Source organism: Thermobia domestica, chromosome 6 (assembly GCF_964235325.1).
Source record: "Thermobia domestica chromosome 6, izTheDome1.hap1.1, whole genome shotgun sequence".
Classification (NCBI taxonomy): Eukaryota; Metazoa; Arthropoda; class Insecta; order Zygentoma; family Lepismatidae; genus Thermobia; species Thermobia domestica.
The window spans coordinates 27147843-27175105 of record NC_137459.1 but is presented as its reverse complement, the minus strand read 5'-3'; the positions used below and the strand labels follow the sequence as shown (position 1 = coordinate 27175105).

Genomic DNA, 27263 nt, shown 5'->3' with positions numbered 1-27263 from the left:
GCCACACAGTAAACCAGCGAATTTAGCTTCACATTAAAAAACCGCGGTAGATTTCGAAATTATGCCAATTTAATAGTGAAACCGGTAGTAAAAGATCTGTAATGTCACAACACAGCACTTCTAGGTACTCATAAGACTTTAATGGGAGTTAAAAACTACGAAATATTAGAAATGTCATTAAGATGTTATCTCAACAAATGTTGTCTCAATGAAATTAAAACAAAAACCATTCATTTTTTTCCCTTGGTAATCATGTTACTGATGTATTGTAGATAGAGATGCAAGGGCTCGGAAAAAAACGGCTTTTTTGGGGGGAAAAAATCGTTTTTTTCTGCTTTGCTTTTTTACTTGGGAAATTTTGGGCTTTTTTCAAAATTTTGCTTCAAATTAATAAAGCAGACTTTCTTTCGCTTCTCTACAGCACAAGAACTCATTTGATTAGTGGTTGATGTAGATAATAATATAGAACCTCTAAAATGAACCATGAATTTCGAAAATATATATTTTTTTTTAATTCTTAACATATTTACATTATGATTTCCAAAGGATTAACCAATATATATATAATAATTTTTTAACTTCTTATACACAAAAATAAGTACTTTTTTTAAAAAAAAGATACATAAATAACTAGCAAAATTATATGTAGTATTTTTACTTCAAAATATCACACACTCTCTTTTTGAAACAAAAAATAAAACATGAGAGAAATTCATTTATATGATAATCTTAAAAGCTGCACATCAAGAACTTGGTTTCGGGTGGTTCTGTACATTCTTGAAATTTTTAAGTTAACTTTCATATACATTGTATGAATATTTCGAACAAATTTTTCATTCATTGATCACATACGTAATAATATTACCACCTATCAGGTGCTTGGAATCTGCAAAATCGGTAAAATTCCGAATTCTATAATGCACTGACTGTTCCTTAAGCTTGTTCAGAATCGGGAAAGTACCAAATTTTCTGTTAATGAATCATATGCGTAATAGACTGTTCATCTAATTGTGCGGTTTCCTAGACTTATAACCACCATCACGGTTTACAAAGTCGTGAAGGTTTCTGAATTTTTAACGACAGGAATTCAACAAAAAAGAGAAAAACTATGGAATACATTTAAGAAGAGTGGAAAGAATCAATCACTGTTCCAATTCACAAGAAAGGCGACAAAACTGAATGTAATTATTATCGAGGCATTTCAATTAACATTCTATTAACAAGATTGATTCCATACTCAGATGAAAGAGATTATCAGTGTGGATTTAGGGAAATCGATCAACTATCGACCAGATGTTTACTATTCGTTAAATACTCGAAAAGAAATGGGAATATATTACCCAGTTAGTGCTTTTGAAAAGGCTTACGACTCGGATAGAAGGGAAACATTGCACAACATACTTTCAGAATTCGGAATACCGTAAAAGCTAGTTAGATTAATTAAAATGTGTTTAAATAAATCCCAGAGTAAAGTCCGAGCAGAAAAATTCTTGTCCATGAGCTTCCACGTCGAGAATAGCCTAAAACAAGGAGATGCGTTATCGCCATTATTGTTCAGCTTTGTTCCGGAGTACGCTATAAGGAAAATTAAAGATAGCAACCAAGCCCTAGAGCTGAATTGTATTCACCAGGTTACGGCGTATGCTGATGATGTAAATTTAATAGAAGATGATAAGAGAACAATAGAAAGAAATGCAAAGAAAACTAAATAGATGGAAGTTCACGGGATCGTAATATGGAAAATTATGGATGCGTTAAAATATCAAATAATACTTTCGACAAAGTGGACACTTTCAAATATGTGGGATCAATATCACCAAACCAAAATCATATCCACAAAGAAATTAAATGTCGACTGAAATCAGGAAATTCGTGTTATTATTCAGTTCAAAGTATTTTGTCGTCGCGAATTCTGTCAAGGAATTTAAAGCTTAAAATATATAAATACGATAATCATGCCTGTTGTGTTTTATGGTTGTGAAACATAATCGCTTGAGTAAGGGCGCCCATCAGAGGGGGCAATGTGGGGCGCTCTCCCCCCCCAAGAGAAAATCGTACTTGGGAATATCGAAAGCCCAATAGAATTTTTACATTAGTTATAACAAAATTTGAAACTATATTTGAAATCTCGCTTATATTTGCCCCCCCCCCTTGGAAACCACAACATGGGCGCCCTTGCGCTTGAGGGAAGAACGCAGACTGAAAGTATTTTAAAATAAAACCTTGAGACGAATATTCGGACCCAAGAAGAACGGGAATGAGGGAAACTTCATAACGAAGAACTGCATAATTTATACGGTTTGTCAAACATCGTTACGATCATCAAGTCTAAAAGGCTCAGGTTGGCAGACCATGCAGCCAGAATGGAAGAAGGTAGGAACGCTTTCAAAGTTTTAACTGGAAATCCAATCCGATAACGTCCATTAGGAAGACTTAGGTGCAGATGGGAGGACAATATTAAAATGGATCTCGCAGAAATAGGAATACAAAGTAAAAACTGGATCCAGTTGGTTAAGGATTGAAGTCAGTAAAGAACTTTTGTGAACGCGGCATTGAACCTTCGGATTCCATAGGCCATAGAGAGAGGGGATATATTTAAGCACAACTACACAACAAACATGAGTGAGTGGTTAGCTTTTGCGCTTCTATCGGGAAGTCCGGGATTAACCCCGCATTCGACGATTTTGACAGTTTTTCTTAATTGTACAGTATCTGTGAATGTAGAGATAATGCGTGTACTGAGAGTTGTGGCCGACTTCCTTTCTTATCGTTTTTAAATCGTTGTTATTACGAATTACCAGCAGTGACGGATTTGCGAAGGGGGTTAGGGTGGGGAGGTTTTACGGGTGTAGCTTGTACCCGAAATTTCAGAATTTCTAAAACAAACTAAATATTTGTTATGCCTTTACTCATAAACTTAAAGCTCTTCTCAAGTAAAAATTAGGTATTTTTAGAAAAACTAAACATTAATAACAAAAACTCCTCCCAAAATACTTTTCTAAACCCGCCACTGATTATCAGTATAAAATGGTCTTCAAGGTTGTATCCGGAAGGTTATTGTTGAATATATAAACAAAACGAAATATTAGTTATGCTTGTACTCATAAACTTCAAGCTGCTCCCAAATAAAAATTAGGAACTTTTGAAAAAACAAACATTAAGCAGAGAAACACCTCTCAAAATACTTTTCTGAATCCGCTACTGATTATTTATATAAAATGGTATTCAAGTTTGTATCCGGAAGATTATTGCTAAATCATTGCACAGCTACAGTATAACAAGAATGTGGAAGTACGCTTTGAGAGATATACTGACAAACGTACGCTCTGACGGATATATTGAAAAACAAAAGTTTAACTTATGTGCTGGAAGCTAGAGTAGGCCTACTAATCTCTAGGAACATGGATGACTAAAAAGAAATTATGTTGAAAAGAAAAAAATGTCGATAACTGTGAATATCTTCTACAGTTACCCTCAAATACTTTATGTTTACTTTGATTCATAAAACATGTGTTCCATCCATCATGATGGTGAATTCCAGAGCGAAATATAGCATTTAGGTCATGAAATCTTATTTAACTTTAGAATATACTATAAGAAAGCTATTTAAATAGAAAATCATGAAAATGAAAAAAGCCAAAATTTCCAAAATTCTCGTTTTTTTTTTCAAAAAAGCCGGCTTTTTATGTGCAAAAAACCATCGATTTAAAAAAGCCGGCTTTTTTGCATCTCTAATTCTAGATGTATGAAATTCTGTAGAACTTCTGAGAATCTACCTAGATTCAAAGATAAACTGGAATGTATATTGAACATCTATGTAAAAAAACTATCTAGAATATTGTTTCACAAGCTAAGGGCATCAGTTACTGAAACCATGCTTCTGACAGCAATTTATGCTTTATTTTCATTGTCATTCACAATATGGCATGTTATTATTGGGTAATTCATCGGGTGCTCAAATTCTCTTCAAATGGAGAGCAATAAAAGGTTTGCTAGATATTTTATCATATTGGCTATTCTTTCAGGAAATGCAGACCATGACAGTTCCTTCATTGTATATATATATATTTGGATAGCTTTTATGAATAATGATACGAAACGAAGATGAAATAAACGGATACAGAAAAGGCTTTAGTCTTTAAATTTTAAATTTTCTTTAATTAATACTTATTTCTCTTCACATTCATTACTTAAAATATCTTCATTAAAAAAAAAATATGTATAAAGAGTGTATGTATTACTTTGACGCAGAAGTGCATATCATTACATCAATATTTTCGCAGTTTAATAATATGATTGGGGGGATGAAAGAGTTACCTATAGTTTGACCTGTGAAAGCAAAATAATTTTCAATAATTTTCAATAATAATAATAATAATAATAATAATAATAATAATAATAATAATAATAATAATAATAATAATAATAATAACGGGTGTTGGTGGCTCAGTGGTAGAGCGCTCAGCACTGTCTCGTGGGGGTTCTTGGTTCCATTCTTGCTAATATCAAGTGGGCTCTATGGTGGAGAACCTGGAAATTCTCAGGTTTCGTTCCACTTTTGTCATTCCACCATTATAATCCGTCTAATCATCATTGTCTCCCTTATCCGCGGTGCGTAAATCTAAGACGGTAAAACTCAAAACAATACTACTAATAATAATACGCTTTATTACTTTACAAATTGCTTTTTATTATAAAGGCAACGCTTTGATGTATTCTGGAATCATTCAGAGGGAACTAAACATAACATCAAAAATACCTATATAGATATTTGAACTCAGAACCTAATGTTCATCATGTGAACCAGTCCGAAACCATTTTTGCCCTTTGAAGGTCAACCTATAGGTCAAAATGAGATCCTAACCCTATGTTGCAACTGGAAGTCGAACCTGGGTCATACGCATCGATATAAGTAGAAACTAACAATTATAAATGGATAACAAAGTAATTTAATTGTTTCACGTAAAACGGGTGTTATAACATGTATCTTTCTTTGTAAATGTGTACAAACTCTTAAGAACAGTTGTGAGCTTTCTTCTGACGTATGTACGTTAAATATTGCAAAGTTGATGAGTGGAGTGGAGTCTATGGAGCATGAGACTTGTTAACGGAAATGCTTGTTCTTTTCAGCCGGATATCTCGCGTGACGGATCTAAATACACCCAGCAGTTTAATTGAGGCAAAGCTACTACACTTTACAATAACTGGTTATTATCATTGTTGTGTCCCCATCAGAAAAACACTCATTTACGACTGTTTACTTAATCAGTAATTTGAAAGAGAGCTAGTTCTAATTTTGTATTTGTAAATTTGTGAATACATATGGGTAGCTTTAAGTTCTCATCGTTCCCGGGTCTTAATTCAGGAAAAAAATCCACCAAAAATACCAGCGCACTTACCTCTGGTATACGCGGGGTTCTTGGTTCGATACCGGCTAAGTAAGTTTAACGTTGAGAACATCGTGTCCGTGGGTTTTCCAGTATACTTCCGTATCCTTGCACATCCTCATTCCACCAATTCTTCCAATATCATCCACTTGCCCTAATGATCTGTCTCCCTTAGCTTAAAGGGCGTGCACGTGGGACGTGAAACTCAAAAGATTTCATTTCATTTTAGTTGTTTCTCGCAGCTCCTAAGAACGCCTTGCTTGTATGTAACTCGCATTACATACAGATGTTCGGGCTTACATGACGGTCAAGGATAAATAATCAGGCAATTGCCGTTAGCCTTATTCCCCACATTGAAAAGTTGAGCTGATTTTGAGTTTAATGTGTCTTTCAGTAGCGAGGATATATGAGACAGGACCTACTGATGAGCGTGGAATCCGAACCACATGAGCTTCCGCCGGGAATCGAACCCAGGTCTGCCATGTCTCCCACATTGAAAAGATTATTGCTGTTGGGGAGAATTAATTTGGATTCTGGAAAGGAAAAAGCACCAGAGATGATATAAGGTTGAGAATTATATCAGAAAGAGTTCGAGACGTAAAGGAAGTGTTGTGTTTCTGCTTAATCGAATGGCAAAAAGCTTTTGAGCGGGTTAATTTCATCAAACTTTTTGAAAATACTTTAAAAAATCGAGGTCAACGGGAGAGATCGACGACTCGCTCGCAACTTGCAACGAGTGATACCACTAGTGTAGAGACTGGAAGACATGGGCGGAGTTAGGAATTGTCTGCTGGGGGGCAGACCTTTTATCTGTTGGGGGACACGGTAAACACAAATGAGAATTGAAGGATCTTATAAGTGACACTTTTATTTTTGTCAAAACGTTGGGGGGGGGGCAATGCCCCCATGCCTCCCCCATAACTCCGCACATGCTGGAAGAGGAGTCAGACAAGGATGTAGTATATATTAACAGCTATTCAACATTTACATTGAATGTGGGACCGCGGTGGCTCAGTGGTAGATCGTTCACCTCTGGTGCTTGGGGTCCCGGGTTCGATCCCAGCCCCCGCCAAGTGAACTTTGTGGTGGACAAACACCGTGTGCGTGGGTTTTCTCGGGGTTTTCCCGTTTCCTCCCACTTTCTTCATTCCACCATTTCATCCATTTCTCATCTTCACTGTCTCCTTTAGCCTAACCGGCATAACCGTGGGACGTAAAACTCAAAGATTTCATTTCATTTTTTTTACATTGAATGTTTAAAAAAGAAAGCATCGTTGGGAATTGGAGGTTTTAAGATTAGAGGACAGATCACCGAAAGTCATGAGAATATCCCGTGGAAATGCGCCCTTATAGGTCAGAATAGAACAAAGATAACTTGAAGAGGTCGATAATTTCAAATATCGAAGTATTTTGACGAGACATGCCTACTCCATGAAAGGAACAAGATCAAGAATTACCGTAACCAGAGAGGTATTAAACAAAAAAGGATCACTCTCAAACTAGCAGGTTTAATATTGGACTAAGGATTAAGTTGGTAAAGTGCTATATATATGGAGTATAGGACTATATGGTTCAGAAACTTGAAGATTGTGGGAGTTAGAGGGGGGAAATATTTAGAGAGCTTCGAAATGTGGTGTTGAAGGAAGATGGAGGAAACAAAATGGACAGAGAGAGTAACAAACTAAGATGTTTTGAAGTGGGTAGGAGAGAAGAGGACGTTTTTAGCCAGCAGCCTTCGTAGAAAGGCTCATTGGATTGGACATATCTTGCGAAGAAATTGTGTTCTTCAGACCTTCATAGAAAGAAAGGTGGAAGGAAAGGGAGGAGTAAGAGGAAGAAGAGCGCAAGTGATCGGTGATTTGAAAACTAGAAGAAAATATTGGAAGTTAAAAGACGAAGCTGAAAAACGAGGAACGTGGAAGAAATATCTCTACACTCGAAACTAAGAAAGTAATTAAAACGTCATTAATATCAACGGACAGCATACTTAATAATAGTCTCGGAATCCCTCAACGTTAGAGGCATGAAATGTTGTATTTGGATTTTTATTTAAAATAATTTAGCATGACACGTGTTTAAACGTTTCCAAATATTTGGCCAAGATATTTGGAAGAAAAAGGAGAATTCTTCACTCGGATGACCATACAAGACCTTCAAATTTTGTAGTATATACAGTATGTAATAGTCAAGGGGGCGCGGTGGCTCAGTGGTAAAGCGTTCACCTTTGGTCCGCGGAGTCCTTCGTTCGATCTCAGCTTGCGCCAAGTGAGCTTTATACTGGACAAATAGCGTGTGTAGCGGGTTTTCTCGGGATTCTCCCACTTTCTTCATTCCACCATTTCCTTCATTTCTCATCATTACTGTTTAATTTATTCTAGCCGGCATAACAGTCGGACGTAAAACTTAAAAATTTCATTTCATTTCATGTAATAGTTAACTATTGTCAATCTACTGCCCTATGAAGATTTTTCCAACTCTTCTTTACAACCACATTTTTTTCGGAATTTTTTTGTTATTTCGTTTCGTAACAGTGCTTGTTATTTCGTCACACCTCTTTGCCCATTGACGTTTCCTAGGTCGTTTCTTGTCTCTTTAGTCAAAAATTACTTTTGTCCATCGATCATGCTTTCTTTTTGCAATATGTGTAACCCGCTGTCATTTTAGTGCTTTTATTTTAGTAATAATAGGGTCTATGTGTCACTCCGACGTCCTGGTGATTCATGTGATTCCTTTCCGATCTTTGCAGCTGATTCTTAACACACATTTCTCCATGCTTCGTAGTGTAGTTTGCAGACGGTGAATCTGATTCCGTTAGCATCTACTCTGCGAAGTACTCACACATGTCAAGACAGGCAGATCATTGAATACTTTAGACACAGCGGTATTTGGCTTTTCTATATGGAGCTACTCCTTCCACTGACTCACAAAACCGTATTAGTTAGGAACTTGAAATTTTCGACAAGTGTCTTCCTTTAACCCTATGTTCTTTTGCGTTACATTAACCGCAATAGGGGTTAAGGTTGGGTTCAAAAATGTTTTCGCCATTCACCACATTTCCGAGATTGTTGGGTATAGGCACTTGAAATTTTGTAAATTTACTTCTTGAACCCTAAGGAGAGGTTAAGACGAAATTTTGTAAAATATCATCCCTGTCGGAGTGGTATGTTATTTGTCACGGTGTCATTTGTCACAACTTGATTTTCGTGTTGTTTGCCACGATTTTGCAGCAGTGTTTTCATTGCGATTTTGTCAGATCTCATTATCATGAAGATTCACGTAGATACATTTGACGTAAAAAGTAAGGGTTGCCAGGCACAGTTTTGACCCTATGAGTAAGTGATAAGTATTCTCGCCTTTAGGACGACAGAGATCACATTAGCCTTCCTGCAGGAAAAGAACATTAAGCTCTAAACAAACGAACAAAAAATGTAATTAATATCACAATAACATCATACATTGATATAATAGCATTTTCTCGTTTAATGGCGTTCTTAATATTACTTCCTGTTATATAATGTTCTATTTTTCGTTATACTATACAACTAGGGAAATGGACTTTGTATTGTATACTGAGGAAAAATTAAGTGAAATATTTCAGTTTTACGTCCCATGGTTATTCCGTGAAAGCTAAAGGAGACAGTGATAATTAGGATGAATGAAAAGCGGTGATATTAATAAAGTGGGAGAACCTCGAGAAAACCCACGCACATGGAGTTTGTCCATCGCAAAGCTCACTTGATGCGAGCTGGGATCGAACCAAAGATCCTACGCACCAGAGATGTAGGGGGACACTCTACCACTGAGCTACTATATTCTAAACACTCATTAGAATGTTGAACCACTTCGTGGGTTGTAATGGTGTGGGGTTTAATCTAAAAATAACAAATGTAAGACTACCAACTTTTAAGTGGAGATTATAACCATTTGGAATATTACTGTGCCAACGTCGACATACACAATTTACATCCACACATAGCTAATGTAATAATAACCATGTTAACTGCTAACCATGCTAACCATGGGGGCAATTTAGAATGCATTCTCATGACGAAACTTAACTATTTAATTTTAGGTAGAGCAATAATTTGTTAAGATGGATAGTTTTGATTGCATAAATAAAACTAGAGGTGTCAGATCAGATAATTACCCAAAACTGGTGTTGTGGCCTTATGACAAAATCAATAATAACTGTCGTATTAAATTAGAAGATATATTTTGATGTGAATGAAATTGGTAATAAAGTCGAATAATAGAAGTGTGTTATCGATTCGTAACCAGCATGTACTCACCAAGATTTTGATCAGAGAAAATTTAAGAGGTCGAACCTTCCTCTGTGATGGTCACTTCAAAACTCTCTCAAGTTCACTACTTTTTTTTAACTACCTTTTCTTCCTAGTTTTTGGTAGCGTCATTTCTTCCGCTTATAATTACATTTTCAAAAATGTCCTCATGACTCGAAGTAGGAAGTGTTTGTTATTGACTTGACATATTGCTGCATAACATAATTTATATTTCCTATTAAAAGAATGTTTTATCGAGACATAGTTTAGACTTATTACGAGACTTCCTTAATTGCTCTAAAAATGTGAACGACCTAACAGCACCAGAGTGGGAATTGAGTTTTTTTTATTTTCATTTAAAATATGAAAATTTACAAAATATTAACATCAAAACTAATAAAATATGATTTGCCCTTTACCAATTAACTTCAGTCATATTACGATATTATTTTAAACTTTTTTTTTTTTTTTTAGCTTGGCCTCTTGTCTGTGGCATACGCCCAACCGACGCACAGACGACGAACACGACGGTGAGGACGAAGAACAGTTGCCTGGACTCCAATTCGACGCCAATGCTCAGTGTCTTTTCATGTATGGCAAGGGTTGGAAATCGTACACAGGGATACTCCCAGACAATACTACTGTGGTGGGTTATTTATCAGTGATTCATATTGATCTACAAAGATAATTTCTCTAATCTTTCTACTTAATTCTATGTAAGACAAGGATTATGACATTGATTGCAACTCCTTATTGAATTTTTAGGTCTTCCTGACAAATCTATTTTGGGGTATACATTTGGGATTTTACTGTTTATGTATATATATATATATATATATATATATATATATATATATATATATATATATATATATATAGTTTACTTATGAATAGATCTGGAACTAAGCTTGTAACATTTCATCCGTTGGGGAACGATTCTCTTTTGTAGTGTTTGTTTCTACAAGTAGTTTTATCCCCAACTTAAGCCTGAACAAAGAGTAGGCTGAAAACCTATTGTTAAGCTGATAATTTGCTTTTAAAACATTCACAGTGTAAAGTTAGATCGCCATGCTGCAAGAATCTTGTAGCTGTCATTAAAAATTCTTGCAACCCCATCTTTCTATTTACTATTTACACATTACAACTTTCTGAAAGCAAGAAAAAGATATCTCCAACCATGCAGCACTGCACTCTAGTGGATAAATAGTGAGCCTCGTCACTATTTGGGCGTGCTTCCCCTCCCCGTCCAAAAGAATCTATGTCGTTTCGGAAGCGGCGAAACTGTTTTTTTTATGTGAGTGGGAGGGCGATAGCAGGTAGCAAGCAAGACCACCCAGAAAGTTGCACATGGTTTGACTCCTTGCAAGATGAAAAAAAAAAATGTTACATGTCCCTTTCAAGACTATGTTTATATGGAGATATATTGTAGGGTTGCAATACTTTTTAATGACAGCTGCAAGATTTTTGCAACATGGCAACCTCTAGCTTAAGGGATATTTTAAATTTGCAGCACCGCTTTTACACAGAAGCTTTACTGTAAGTACAAGCGCGATAGCTCTTGTTGGATCCTAGAATAAAACTATCACATGATTGTTATCGCCAAGCACTATTGGTTGTCAGAAAAACATTAAGAAAATCGCATGTCATAATTTATCAATAAGGCAGAGGTGAAAATACACTTTTATGTGGGGAAAAGTGCGTTCTAATAGATGTCTTTTGTGTTTCTGAAACACATTTAACAATAGCTGAGATAAAAAATGGTATAAATAGGCTTAAATACTTAAATAATAGTATATCGGTATGTGTGTGTATGTGTTGTGGGTATGTGTTTTCTGTAGGCCTATGTGTTCTTCTAAGAGAAAGGTAACGCTGGGTTATTATTGTAAGTGTTGCCAAGTCTAAACAGAGTACCACTAGGTACTAGGGTTGCCAACCGTCCGCTATTTTACCGGACAGTTCGGTTTTTCACCTCCTTGTCCGGTGTCCGGTACGACCTCAATACCGGACATTAAATATCCGGTAATTTTTACTCTTATTAGTCCTATTATCTGTTTTATTCAGATAATTTTAAAGTGACGAGAGGAATCGTTTGTCGATGAACATGGTTAAAAGCAGAGCTTACAATTCGTTTTGATATCGGTCTGTCGTGCAATGAATTTGCTGAAGAGTTGAAGACACGGAAATTTACTGAACTTATCAAAACTGCTAAAGGTCAACAAAAGTACATTTTCAAGACCGCAGCTAGTACTTTCAGCCTTAGCTACATCTTCCAATTAGCTAATGCATCAGATCCAGTAAAAGTATGTAGGCATTATGATATATTACAACCCACAGCGAAGCTGATAAGACCTAGTTTTCAAGTATTTTGAGCATGTCATAATTATATTGTCAATTGTATTTCCATTTCTATTTTAAATACGACTTATTATTGATTGTAAACTACAAAAACTACATGTGCCGACTCAACCGAAAATTGGAATAAGTAAGTTTTAAAAATGCTTCAAAATAACTACAGTCATAAAATTTGAACTCTGAATCGTTAAATTTTATGTTAAATAACCAGTTTCAGGTCTTTTTTACATTTTTGGCGAGCAATGATGTCACGATTTTCAGAGTATACGTACTCCAGGAGGGTGTCCGGTATTTTGATATTCAAAAGTTGGCAACCCTACTTGGAACTATGGTAAACAGTGATTTTCGAAGGCTCTCCCTGTGGGACTGAATGCATGTGGAGTAAAAAACAGCAAATAAGGTTGAGTCCGATCGGAGAAATGTCCCTGGGCGAATCTCACAGTTCCGGGGCGGGTTCCCCCTCGCCTGATTGTGTAACTCACTCTATATGTCTAGTTTCTAACATGTACTATTATTACTTTCTGTTTCAGGACGTTTGTAAAACAATTTCGTGTCGTAAAGGATATGTTGTTAAAATACCAAATACAGCTACACTGGAAGGGACCCCTTGTGCAGAAGGAAAGGTAGATTTTTGAATTCTCAATATGATAAACTTTAATCTTTAAATATGTATTGTTGTTGTCTTTTGGGATGTTCCTATCTTAAGAATTGTTCGTAATATTGCTTTTGTCTTCTTAACAATCAAAAGTGTGTTAAATATATGTTCTAATTCACTTACCAAACCACCTAAGGTAGGAATTATAAGGTCCCACTCAGGAAGGGTTTTTGGAAATTGGCGGGGATAGGAGGAAATGGTAACGATTATTGTCTTAAATTCTCCATATCACGGATTTTCAGAATGTCAGAAACGAAGTTTGGTATATGGAGTCTCATTTAAAATAATTACACACGCCTTTCAGCGTCTCTTGTTATATTTGATCTGGAAGGGAAGAAAAAGGGGCGAGAAGAAAAAAAAGGTGGGCATTACAATTATTGTAATAAGATGTTCATATCTCGGAAGTCCTTAAGGTTAAAGATGTGGACCTTCTTTACTTGAATTTGTCATTTAAAATAATTACACTCATGTTTCATCTTTTCTTGATATTTCCAATAGAAGGGAAAAACAAAGCGGAAGAAAAAAATGGTGAAGTTACAATTGTTATAATTGGATGGCCATACCTTGATATTCGTTCAGACTAGAGACATGAAATTTAATATTTAGACTCTTCACTTAAAATAATTAAAGACGAGTGTCAGTGTTTATATATACCTTAGAAGAGAAGAAAAAGGCGAGTATAAAAAGAGAAGAAAAAGGCGGGTATAAAAAAGAGAAGAAAAAGGCGAATATAAAAAAGAGAAGAAAAAGACGTGTTTTAGAGTTTCTCGATATTTCCCCTACAAGGGAAGAAGATTTTTTTTTATATATATATAAAAGAAAGAAGCAGTCGCAGTTGCAATGACATTTCCCGAAATTCCTTAAGGTTAGAGACGTTAGGGATATGAGAAGTGCGAGGCCGTAGCCCGAGCAAATGAGGGTATCTGGGGGCGAAGTCCCTAGCTAGACGAAGGCTTTTGTATACAATTGCACTGTTAAAAATACTTACTTAAAAATGAGTAAAATTGACTCAAATTTGAGAACATTGTGTTCTCAGAATAGCTCCGAATACATTGTTCTCAAAAGTGAGAATGTGTGGGTGTTCAAAATATAAGAACAATATGTACTCAAATTTGAGTAAATTTTACTCACTTTTAAGTAAAAATTCTCTTAAAAGCGAGATAAAATATTCTTAAATAAAATGAGAAACTGCTATTTCTCAAAAATAACGAGAACATATTTTCTCAAAAATGAGAAAGTTAACCGTAAAATGAGATGAATGTAATCAACATTGAGAAACTCTTTGTTCAAAAACTAGTAATGCTCTCCTCACAATTGAGAACATGTATACTCAAAAGTGAGTAGAAAAGTATTCGAAATGCTCAGATAGCCGCAAAAATGAGAAACACACGTTCTCAAAAATTGAGAATATTTCCTCTCAAATTTAAGAAAAACTCTACTCAAAAATGAGAAGGGTTTTTTTAAAAAAATGAGTAAAAAAGTACTCAAAAATGAGATTTTATTAGTATTCAAAAATGAGAAAAAAGTACTTATTCTGCTGCTTTGCTGGCACAGGGAAAGTTTCCTGGAACTAGAAAGGTAGATTACTCTTACACTGCACTGGGCAATTTATAGTAAGTACGCCTTCTACACATTAATATTGAAGTTAAAACATTTTCCTCTTAAAAGTTCGAAAATAGAAATCAGTTTTTGAAAAAATACGAGTACTTCAAAAATTACTTCTATTTCCCAGCTTTGAAGATGAAAATGTCTAACATCAATATTAATGTGTAGAAGGCGTACTTACTATAATTTTTTTAGTGCAGTGTGAAATTCATCTACCTTTGTAATTTTGGAGAAGTTTCCCTGTGCCAACAAGGCAGCAGAATAAATACTCCCTTTCCTATTTTTGAATACTAATATAATCTAATTGTTAAAGTACTTTTTTACTCAATTTTGAATCTGCAAGGTTACATTTTTATGCTGATACCTGTTGTTTCCATAAATAGCATAGATGAGAATTTTAATTTAATCAACACACAAGCTTCTTATAACTTAAACTGTTCGTGATGTTGGTTTGCGTAGTTTTAAACAAGTAAGCCTGATATGGTGGACAAATTTTATGTGCACTGGTTTTCTGGATGTATTCTCGTTTCCTCCTACTTTCTTCATTGCATCACTTCATTATCATTGCCTTCTCCTTTAGCCTTGAAACATAATCATGCGACGTTACATACACACACACACACACACACACACACACACACACACACACACACACACACACACGCACACACACACACACACACACACACACACACACATATATATATATATATATATATATATATATATATATATATATTCACACACACATACACACACAAACTTAAATGTATATATATTAGTTTCATTTTGATTAAAGGAAAATATGTTTGTACATTGTATTTTTTATTTGTCAAATAATAAACTAAGTCTATACATGAGCACAATTTTTATAACAACTTAGATAAGACAATGAGGATACATGAACCCTCTGAATATGCCTACAAAGTACTATGATAGATGTATGCATTCGTTGGAAAATAGTCTGTGACGACTGCCAATGGACAAGATAAACAACAGCTATGTTCGAGATCCTCCCAGAAGTTTTTCATTTGCTATAAATGTGTCTATGCCTTCATCTCCCTGGAAACAAAGAGATTGTGTAATTAATGACAATAGAAATAAAAATAAAATGAAATACTTATAAATCTTATTCGTGTATGGCGATATCTCGAATAATATTAGTGTTGCTACGTTCTAATTTGAATTAGTATCAATTGAAATACGATAATATAGACTCTAGTAAAGACAGTAAAGAGAATTACGCAATATTTCTTCAATTAATATTGAAACCAGAAGTTGTAGTAGATCTACCATTTAGTGTTTTAGCAGAGTGATTAGAGTGGAAATGGAATATATTCTAGGGACGCTTAATCGATTAAAAACTATACAATGTGAGATTACTGTCTATGCTCTATAGTGATCAACGTTAACCGGAAATGGTTTATTTCTAGCACTACAAGTAGGTGGATCACATCCATTAACGAACTCCTCCGAGATAATTATCTAGCTGTTGATTGCAGAAAACAATTTTAAAATTATCTTTTGTTGAAGAGTTATTGAGCGGTGTAACGGACGTACTAAGCCAGAGGTGTTTACCCTTGCGAGGATGGCCCTCTCGAGGGCATCCTCACCCTCAAATTCTCTCTCAACCATAATGACGTGAGGGCGATGACAAGCTTGGACAGCGAGGGCGAGGGTCAACTGTCACTGTCAGGGCTAGAGCGAGGACAAATTCCCAACACGAAGGCGAGAGCGATGGTCAACTCTCTTCGAAGGTGAGGGCGAGGGCCAATTCACTGTGAGAATGAAGGTGAGTGAGGTCGGAGTAAAATGAACACCTATGGTACTAACATTACAATATTATATATATCCCACTTGCGTGTTCCTAATAAACATCAAATGAATGACTCGTCTATGGCGATCTTTATAATAATAGTAGGGTTGTCACGTTCTGGAAGGATTAATATCAATTGAAATAAGATTATAAAAATAAGGAAATTGAAAGGTAACCAAAAACATTTCGATCTGTTTCATCTATGCAAGACAAGGAAACAATAAACCTGAAAATTAGTCATTTCTGCTTATGTGTGACGAAAAAAAAAAAAAGAAAGAAAGAAAGAAAGAAAGAAACAATGAATCACACCACAAATTCTAAGTTACATAAAATTTCACCGTTATTCGATTTCTACTTTTTTAGCAATTGTTAAACAAATTACTAGAATGCTTTGAGAACAGTAGCGTAACTAAGAATGCATGCCCCCCTCCAACCGCGAAAATGTCAAAAGGGCTCTTCCTGTTTCTACGTTCATGGCACACGTACAATTTATACAGTAGTAGAGTTATTTTTCCATCTATTTAATAGTCAGACACTACTTGCTAATATACAAAAATTGCACATTATTATTATTATTATTATTATTATTATTATTATTATTATTATTATTATTATTATTATTAAGCAATTCCATGGGACTAAAAAGCTTCTTAAAAGAAATAATTTCTAGGAATTAGGAATTAGATTTCTGGGCTGTCGGCATCTAAGGCCACGTTAGCCCATCCCGTATAAAGGATGACGTCCCTCAACGAGCCCACTGTATGATGAAAGGGAAGGAAGAAAGGATTGGGAAAGGAAGGAAGCAGCCTGGGACCATTATATTAGGTACCTCCATCCCGGCATTTGAATGGTATGAATGAACGAAACCCAAGAAAGACTTCACTCAAGATGGCAGGTCTGAAAAAGCTATTACACTCTTTCGGCCGAGTGTCCCCACCAGGAGTCGAACCTGGGATCGCTCACCTCAAAGGCAAGAGCAGAAATAATTTTTTTCCTAACGTTCACATTACAACTAACATATGAAAACTCGTCAAAACTTGTGGAACTTGCTCACATATTTCTAAACCGGCGTATTTTTTTTTTTTTTTTTTTTCGGAGAGTAATTCGCTGACTACTTTCTCAATATCAACGTGGTGCCATTCTTCGCTTTCAGTGCTCAGGATTGGCAAAGGGCTCAACCAATGCCGTAACTTTTGCGGGGGAATGGGGAAACTGCCCCCCCAATGAAGCTTCCAGTTGTTTGATAGGATTCATTTGAGTTAAAACTTTGTTGCTTTGTATGATGTGATATGAACAGGAACTTATAAATAAAGCTTGGAATAGGTTTACCACATAACAGAAAAAAAAAATGAAACGAAAATGTGTTCCGAGCCTCATTCAGTAAAATGTGTCCTATTAGAGCCCCAGACAAAATATATATTTAGTAAGACTTTCAACATATTGTCTCATTTAGTTAACTTGTGAAGCACCGTACTATTTTCAAAAGCATTGCAAATAGTTTAAGATGTTTCTGCTGCCCCACTATCTGAACGAAATACATTCCTTTAAGATGTAGCATATATGTAATCTGGATCTTACTTTAGTAAACCATCAACTGGCGCCCCAAGAAGTATCGAACACGTTTAGTAAGGATTTCACTTCGAATGCCATCATTATTCTAGGGGGCCTCAACTTGACATATTTTAGGAGGTCTAATTAATGTTTGGTCTTCCAAGAAAAAGCCCAAGTTACGGGGCTGAGCTCAATTTCATCTTCGACCTTGTTCTACGAATATAAAGTTTGATGGCTTTTAATGTACTGAATGATCGCTCAGGATTGGCTTCGTCAGAGGCACAGTGAGATACAGTTGCAAAGAAGTGCACAAATCCAGAACACTACTAACATGGGAAGTTTTCTACGACTAAATAATTGGCTAATTAATTCCAAGTTAAAATTTCACTAAATTGTTTCTTCACTACTCATCGGAAACTTGTTAGTTGTTGCAACAAAAGGCGATACATTTTCCGAGTAGAATTCACTAAATCTATTATAGCTGGTTCCGTGATTTCTTTTTCCTCTAAGTAGAGTACTCTTGCAGTAATATGAAACCTGCAAAGTGCTTTTGAATGGAGTTGAATTTCAGTTTAGCGTCCCTTTCAGCAGCGAGGCTATGTGAGACGTGGACCTACTGATTAACGTGGAATCCGAACCATATGAGCTCCCGCCGGGAATCGAACCCGGGTCTCCCGCGCCAAGAGCGCGTACGCTAACCGCTTAGCCACGGAGGAACTCTGCAAAGTGCTTTTAACATCCAAACATTATAAAGTTATACTCCGAAACTTAAATACCGGGAGCCTGTTAGTTACGCTACTGCTTGAGAATACAGATTCTTTATTCATAGAAAGGAAACTTAATGACTACATATCAGGGTTGGCTGGTTTAAACCAATGTTTAAAGCAGCTGTTTTTTTTTTTCAAAAAAACCAACTGGTTTAAACCAAATAACGAAAATGTTCGTAAAAGTGTAAGTGTTTGTAAAATCTTGATGAACACACATTTGTGGGTTATCACGTTTCACTCCCGTATATTATTCGTATTATATTCAGACCTAAATTCCCCATTCATTACTCAAAAAGATTATACTACAAAAGCAACTTTTTTTTATGTAAGTTTATAAATGTTTGTTTTGTGATTATTTTTTTGTAGTTATTATTGTTATGTAATTGCAATCAAAGAAACATTCTAAAAATTGTTTTGTTTACTATTGATAAAATACATCGAAATGCCGTACTTTGTGTGTGTGTGTGGCGGGGGGGGGAAGGAGGGTCATACAGACCTTACGAGAGGCATTTAGTGAAATGAGAAATATCTTCGATATCTATTTATGTATAAATGAGTCTGAGCCAAAGTGGACTCAAATAATTCGTATCTTTGTGATATGCAAATTAAGTCGTTGTATTTCTTTAATTTGGACCAATAAAAGTCGTTGTTAACTAACTTGAATTAAATTAGTTCGTCTGTACTCCGTAGTACTTTGAAATTGTCCATATGTAATTCAGTATAATGGTTTCACTTGTGCACTGTTTATCTTTTTGTCCTTCTGAAATGACTCTTGAGAGCTATATTAAGAAGCATGTAAAGATCAGTACAACGTATTTTTATCAGGATTCCTTCGTGAGTGAGTCGGCAGACGTATCGCATTTGTGGCCAATTAGTCCTGGTTCCGAGTTCAAATGGAGGACAATTTTTCTCGGATGTAACTCGAGAAGCAGTTTTTATTCCGCTTTAAGCTTATGTGACCCCTTCCAGCATAACCCGGCTGTTGCATAATAACATCAAGGCGAAACAAACTTATTTCTGTCCATATATGATATGAATATATAGAGCAAATTATTTAAACCAAATAAACCTGGTTTAAACCAAAAAACCCGTTTTTTTTTCAATAAAAGCCATGGTTTTTGCCAACCCTGCTACATATACAGATGACGTTAGAACCATCCATTAGTATGCAAATCAAATTATTTATAAAACCATCCTTCTATTAAGATATTTTCAAAACGTATAACCTGGAAAGTAAATGTATTAACTCTGTAAAGATGTGCAATTTTGAGTTCATGTACGTTTATTTAAAAGGTATTACGTGTTTCAAAATACTGACTTATTTTTACTTTTCAAAGTAAAGCATATAAAAGCTACTAATTGCTGCAATTGCATTATAACAATAAAACAATGTTTGTGAATAGACACTATAAAAAAGATAATGTAAAGAAAGAAAAAAAAAAACAAATGGGTGCTTTGCCAGAAGTAGGGTTGTGTTGATGACAAATAAGACTCTTGTGTACATATTTATACATGCAACCTGAAATATGATAAATATACACGAAAACTTGATCTTACTCACCAAGAATTTTCTCTAGCGAAACCTTAAAGAAAATTATCACAGCCAAACAGATGACATTGAAAACAGACTCTGTCGCATCGAACAAATTTTTAAATTCGGCATCCATCTGAAATATAAAGATTTAATTGTTATACAAATATATTCTATTAAATAATATATTTTACCTTTTTCTAGTCATGAAGTTCCAAAGTAGTTCATTGTCATAATGTTTTACTGCAATGTTAGAAATGCGCATACATGAATAATGTGAAGTAGCAATTAGACTCTTGTTAACGAACATCACTACTTAAATTGTTCTTTGTTATTCAGAAATAAACCAATACAATTGCAATAGTTTGTGTGTGCTGCAAGTAGCATAATTTGCACCCATTGTTAGCTAGTGGGGTGCACGGTGGCTCAGTGGGGAGCGCTTACCTCAGGTGCATGGTTTCCTTGGTACGATTTTCACCCAAGCAAGCTCGTGATAAACAACATTGTGTTCGTGGATTTTGTCGAGGTACTCCCGTTTCCTCCCACTTTCTCATTCTTCCATCATCATTCACTTGCTTTAATCATCGTCTCCCTTAACCTAAAGGCATAGTCATGGGATGTTAAACTGAAAGATTTCGCTATATTTCATTTGGTTGGCTGTGTGTATACTTTTGCAAAAAAAAAAAAAAAAAAAAAAAGGAAAAAGGAAATGAATAAAACAAATGTGGTTGGTAGCAGAAGCGTCATTTCAGATTTTGCTTGTGGGAGGGCAAGACCCCTTGATATAAGAAAATTTTGCGTTTTTCACTGACTACTATTCTACTCAAAAAATCTATATAAATCTCAATCTCAGGGGGTGCAATTACCCCTCCCTGCCCCCTAAATGACGCCACTGGTGGTAGTTCCCTTAATATAGCTAAATTAAAATTATTACATAACTTATGTCATAAGTATTGGACACTCAACAAACAACGGAAAATTTGATAAAGTGAAAAGTTTGTGTCACTCGAGGGAAATTTTCTTAAAGAAACCTACCAACAGTGCCAGCAGGTTCGTCCTGCACTGACTCGGTTAGATAGCATTCATGCTTTTATTGCCACCTAGCACAAGTTTGTTCGTGTTTATGCCATACGTCCACACTGTATTTACATCGAGCCCTTCTGAAGTTAATCTGTATGTTGTACTGGAGCTTGTTATTTAGTGCTGCTTAAAAAAAAAAAAAAAAAAAAAAAAAAAAAAAAAAAACTTTAACCCAACCTGAGAATGTAAGAAATGTGTCAAAACTGATAAAACAGTCTGCTCGAGTAATGCCTGTGTTTTTTTTTTTTTTTTTACATAGCTTTTATGCAACAGATACGGAATCCGTATTTAATGGCAATCGTAAAGGAATTGCAATTTTTCAACTAATACTTCTGGTGGTCCCTTGAAACTTTATCTGTGCAAGTGAGCAGGCCGGTAGCCAGCCCAAAAATGTAGGGGGGGGGATCCAACCATATTATAGTTCATTTGCAAGCCTACCGTGAACATTTTAGGCAGGCAGTAAAAATTTAGGAGCCCGACCCCCTAGACCCCCCGCGTGGATACGGGCCTGCAAGTGAGGGCAAGGTTCTAGATTACTGGTCCCCCTTCCCATTGAGCAATAATAAAGACAGAAAACAACGTGCCCTGCATAGCTCTAAACCGCCTTCACTCGCTAACGCTCGCTCGGCAATATTGTGTAGATTAAATGTATAAACTTTAGTAGAGAAAGAAACCAACCCAGCTACTAACCTACATGGGGGACCAGTAATCTAGAACCTTCCCGCAAGGGAGTTTTTTCATGTCACCCGCCACAAATCTTTTAGGGGACAATAAGAAGGAAATTATTAAAAGAATTGTATTTTAACAACAGTTATTTAGAGTGCAGCGCCAAAAGTATACCTGCACGCCCCAATTCACCACACACAAAAAAAAAAGAAAATAAAAGAAGTAAACCATTTATTGAATATATTGGAAAGTCGCATATCATTAACACAACAACTTTGTCTAAGATATAGAATGCCCAGAAGCATAGAGTGAGGCTTCCGGGCATTCTATCTAGGAACCAGTACCTAGAAGCATTACTCATGATTTTCGAAGGAAAATAATGGATTGTCGTGATTAACCGTCAATCGATTACAATGATCGCACACAAGCAATGTTGCATTCACACTTAAAACTTCATGTTGCTAGCAGTACTTACCTGCGAAATCCTCTATGATTTGTAAACAAACAAGTCGTCCATGTTAACTTTCTCTTTATCCATCCGCTAAGTAGTTCCTCCATCAGCCAGAATGAGAACATATAGTTCAGGATTATAAAGAACTTTTGTGCTCTTATGTTAGCTTGTTCGTACTTGTTTTCCATAATCTTGCATTTGCAAATTGTCTTTTATATCTCACGATATTCCATGATATATCTATATCATAAAACAATATTTTTTAAGACTACATTATTACTCGTTTTTGAGAACCAGTCTCTGACTCAAATATGCAACTAAATTTCCTCATTCTCATTTTTTGAGTTATTTTCTCCTCAAAATTGAGACTAATTTACTCAATTTTTTTTTGAGTAGTAAAATGTATTCATTTTTGAATAAATCATTTTTAACAGTGTGTATATATACTAGCGTTGACTACCCGCTTCGCTGGATTCAAGTAAAAACTTTAAATGCACGCGGCATCGGAAGTGTCACTGTTCATCTCAGTGACCTGGAAAACTATGGACTCGACACTAATATCGGCCATTTTCGATCACATATATATATATATATATATATATATATATATATATATATATATATATATATATATATATATATATATATATATATATATATATATTGATGATAAAAGATTATATATATCACCTCCCCTTAGTCTTACTGTCAAATTGAATAGATAAAAACACTCCTAGGAGCGAATTTCATCTATGTTAAAAATTTGATCGAGATCGGTCTAGGGGTTCAAGAATGATTAAGTCAAAAACATAGCCACTTACATTTTGATATACTGTACAAGTGCAAAGGCATACTTTTCAAACTAAAAGTAGATCAACAAATTTGGTGGATGTATGTGGAAGTTATGCGTGATCATACATAGAATTATGGTATTAAGAAGATCAGTTGTCCAGGAGTTTCATGTGCTATCTCCGAAGGCTATTGCTCGATCATCATGAAATTTACACTTATATTTGATACACTGCACAAAGTAGCAACTAATGTTAGATCCCCCTTCACTTTCTTTTGCAGTGATAAACTGACTTTGTATGTTACGTAATGTTATCGTTATTTGCTCCGTATCAAGTAGATTATTTCTTTAACATATTTCGAGGATTTTTTTTTTTTTTTTTTAGTTCTCATTGTCAAACTTCGTAACTCGAAGGTTTGTAGTAGGATTAGGAATTAGGGTTTAGATTTCTGAGGTTTCGGCATCTATAGCCGTGTTAGCCCGTCATGTATGAAAGATGACGTCATTCGGCGATCACACTATCCGAGGAAAGGGAAGGAAGGAAGCGGCCTGGACTCTGTATGTTAGATGCCATCCCGGCATTTGTCTAGTGAGAACCCAGGAAAACCTCACTCAAGATGGCTGGCCTGATAAAGTTTTTACACTTTTTCGATCGAGTGTAGCCACCGAGAAAGCTTTTCACTTACTTTCAGATTCCAACTTACCCAGCGAGTAATAACAGCTAAATTATTTAATGTAAAACATATATTGGATCCATTGCTACTTTCTAACCCTTCTAGTGGACCACACAACAAATGGCATTGGGTCTTATACGGCCCACGGGCTCTGACTTTTAGATTTCTTCTGTCATTAATAAAAATGTAGTAGGTAATGCATACTGTACAAAATGTAGCCACTTCAAATTACAGCTTTCAATTTTTGTTTCATCCAGGGACAAATCCAGGACGAACTTCTGGGGGGGGGGGGGCAATTGCCCCGATCGCTCCCTGGATCCGCCCCTGGTTTCATCCTCATATATATATATATATATATATAATCTTTTATCATTATTTACAGTTTAAAAGATTTTTCTGTAAATATTTACTAATTTACTAATTTTTCTTGGCATTTAAATTCAGATTTGTAGAGCAGGCAAATGCGTGTCCAGGAATGAAGAAGAAACCGCAGTGGAAAATCCGGAGTTTCGACAAGCTCGGACTCTGGAACACAGCTGGGTCGCGTGGCCGGATCCCTATTGGAATTGGTACACAGACACAGCATACATTACTTCTCCACTGTTTTGTGAATACCTGGGATATTACCTTGCAAGGTAAGTTGATTTTTGGGTTCCCGTCGCCTGTTTTCTCTTCTCTGCTAGTTTAGTGCATTCCTAGTCGAACCATGGCTTGTTCCTATGTATTTCTGCGTGCCCCAGTTTTTCTTTTGCTGAAATTTTAATGTTATCCCTAATTTCAACCCAAGTACCCTCAACACTAGTGCACTCTGAACTTCCTAAAACCGAGATTCTGTTCGAAACTTCAATTCGGTATTCCCCTCTAGTCTGTCTATCTTCTAACTTTTTGAAATTAAACCTCTCCGTTTACCAGGTAGTAATCAGTATCTCAGTCAACTCCTCTAAATGACTGAACAACAGTTATGTTAGACTGTATTCTTCTATCCACTAAAACGTGACCAGTTTTTTTTTTTTTTTAGTGTTTCTCAATCTAGTGGGGCCCAAGTATATATTTATAACTGTCGTGGTTTGGGAATTTTTTACTCTTCACGGTAATATTTTTGGATGTTACAAAGTTCACGAGTTTAATACCATTGTCATTACTTTCCTTATGCAGACTTCATTCCCTATAATCGGTTTTAAAATATCCTCTCGTCCTACCTTCGTATTGAAATTCCCTAATAGAATTCATATACGGTATCGCGGGAGTTGGTCAAATACCCAAAATACTTTTTCGCAAAAACTGTATTTTACATTGTAGTCCTTATCTTCTGTTGGTCATGTAAATTTAGAACAATAATATCACACTGCCGATCCTTAAAATTAATTAAAAGAAGTCTGTCATTAACAAATTCAACCCGTTTAATTGCTGATATTATTCGTTTGTGAACGAAATCCTTGTTCCTAGTTGGTGATTTTTATTTCCTTCCCCATAAAGAGAACATAAAATTTCCAGACTGCACTGCTTTCAATTTTTCCACCTAACTTCCTGAGTTCTTACTGTGACAATCCTATATTTCTCTAACACACTCGTTTCTGATTATAACGCACCTGCCCTATGAAGACCTCTTATATTCCATGTTTCAAATCTCATGTCCATTTATTTTACTTCGCTGAGGTCGTGCTAGATAGATATTTAATTTACACCATCATCCTATTTCGACAGTCAAGCACCCAATCCGCATCCCATTTGCTAAAACTGGCGACGCCACTGCTCTAGTAGTAAGTTCAGTAAAACGTTTTTTTTTCTTTCTTAGGGGGGCACGGTGGCTCAGTGGTAGAGCGTTCACCTCTGGTGCTTGGGGTCCCGGGTTCGATCCCAGCCCCCGTCAAGTGAACTTTGTGGTGGACAAACACCGTGCTCGTGGGTTTTCTCGGGGTACTCCCGTTTCCTCCCACTTTCTTCATTCCACCATTTTCACTCATCTTTCATTATCACCGTCTCCTTTAGCCTAACCGGCATAACCGTGGGACGTAAAACTTACAGATTTCATTTCATTTCATTTTTTTTCTTTCTTCAACTTTGTGTACTGCGCAAACTCGCAATTATTGATTTTCATGAAAACTTCTCATTTCTCCTCATAGATGGCATGAGTTGCTTTCTAACATCACTGGCATGTTTCTCAGCTTTCGCTTGTATGTATAGTGCTGCCACCACTCAGAAAAGCTGTGTCTAAATAGCTGCACGTAAAAGCTCAACTGGAAAATAAGAAAGGAAACGTAAACAATTTCTAGTTTCTTCTATTAATAATCGAGGTGGTGATTTTCTTCTTTTTCTTCTTTCTTTTACGATTTATCATACAAGTGTTTTTTAAATAATTGTACTCCCTTTGTCGATACAACTCAAAATCCCTATTCAATGATTCCTTGATAAAAAATTCTGGTACCTACACATCCCTAATGGGAGCAGTGATGGCAACAGAAGTGGACAGCGGGGGGCGATGGTAGGTACACCTGACTCCCGACTACCTACAGACATATCGTACTGTAATGTAAGTTTAAAAGAAAGTTGCTCCTCCCAAAAATACGTCTCCCCCACGCCTGCTCTCTCAAGAAATTAAAGCTATCGTCGTAACTGGAGATAAGATTTAAATATCCAGTCTTTGGGAGAGTGGAATTCCTTTCGAAGAACATATTTTAACTTCGTTCTCTTGCTACGTAACTAAGCCGTATACAGGGATTTATTTGTAGCCAGGGAAACCTGGGAATTTCCCCCCTTCTAACTTTTGACTTACCTGTCTCTAGGTTTAATTCAGTCTTCCCAGCCTGGAAAGATATTTTCTCCCCTTTCATAGGCTATACAATCTGTTTTAAAGTACAATAATTCAACTTCATGTTTTAGTAGCAATTCTTTATAAATATTTCCACCCTTCTACAAAATTCACAAATAAGTCACTGGCCGTATATATATAAAAAAAAAATCATACATACTAGTCAGAATCCCTCTTCATCACGAACCAGAGTTTTATTCTTTTATTGAAAAACAAATTATTTTTTACAAAATAAAATCAGTTGAGGATGCTCCAAGAACATTGCCAGAACGAACTTAAAAATAATGGAGAGATGGAGCGGGAAGGTTAACTGCGATTGTTTCTACATGTAAACGTAAATCTTTTCATCCACACATTATTTTCTTTCTCTCCAAAATTCACAAAATATCATCTCTCTATGACTTACGGTTCACGAGATATGGCTTTCTAAATCTCCAGAAATCGGAACTATTTTTTGGCTAATATCTCCGGAACGGTAAGTCATAGAGAAATGATATCGGTGTTAATCAATACCTAAGAAGATGGTAAACAGATTGGTATCAATATTAACTGGTGGCCACTGGCCAAACCAGTGGCCAGTTAGAGTGGCTATCGATTACTATTTGGCACCAAAATATTCACCTTCCTCTTAGTTATTGACCAAGACGAATATTACCTTTCTATGACTTACGGTTCCTTAAATATGGCTCCTTAAATATCCGGAAATCGGTTACTTTTTTGCCAATATCTCGGCAACTGTAAGAATGGTGTGAAAAATTCCATCACTTTCACAGATAGTTTTTGATGCTCTATCGAATGAAGGGCTCAAAATTGAAAAAAATCGCAAAAAAAAAAAACAAAAAAAAACAG

General features: G+C 35.8%; 2 protein-coding genes and 1 long non-coding RNA gene across 3 annotated transcripts in view; 1 reads left to right on the top strand and 2 right to left on the bottom strand.

Moving 5' to 3' along the window:
• The window catches only part of LOC145687901 (uncharacterized), a 281153-nt gene that overhangs the window by 115295 nt on the left and 138595 nt on the right, over nucleotides 1-27263 (bottom strand). The gene's annotated exons all lie outside the window — the stretch shown is intronic.
• Nucleotides 1-27263, top strand: part of LOC145687898 (A disintegrin and metalloproteinase with thrombospondin motifs 16-like) — a 176459-nt gene that overhangs the window by 143474 nt on the left and 5722 nt on the right. The window contains exons 9-11 of the mRNA XM_081761441.1: nucleotides 10142-10313; nucleotides 12550-12642; nucleotides 24050-24240. Coding sequence (XP_081617567.1) covers nucleotides 10142-10313; nucleotides 12550-12642; nucleotides 24050-24240 — 456 coding nt within the window. The remainder of the gene's footprint in view (nucleotides 1-10141; nucleotides 10314-12549; nucleotides 12643-24049; nucleotides 24241-27263) is intronic.
• On the bottom strand, nucleotides 15107-22219 carry LOC145687651 (uncharacterized). Its single transcript, XR_014131702.1, has 3 exons — nucleotides 22166-22219; nucleotides 19975-20080; nucleotides 15107-15341 (listed from the first exon to the last, which is right to left on the bottom strand). It is a non-coding gene; the product is annotated as an uncharacterized LOC145687651 (long non-coding RNA).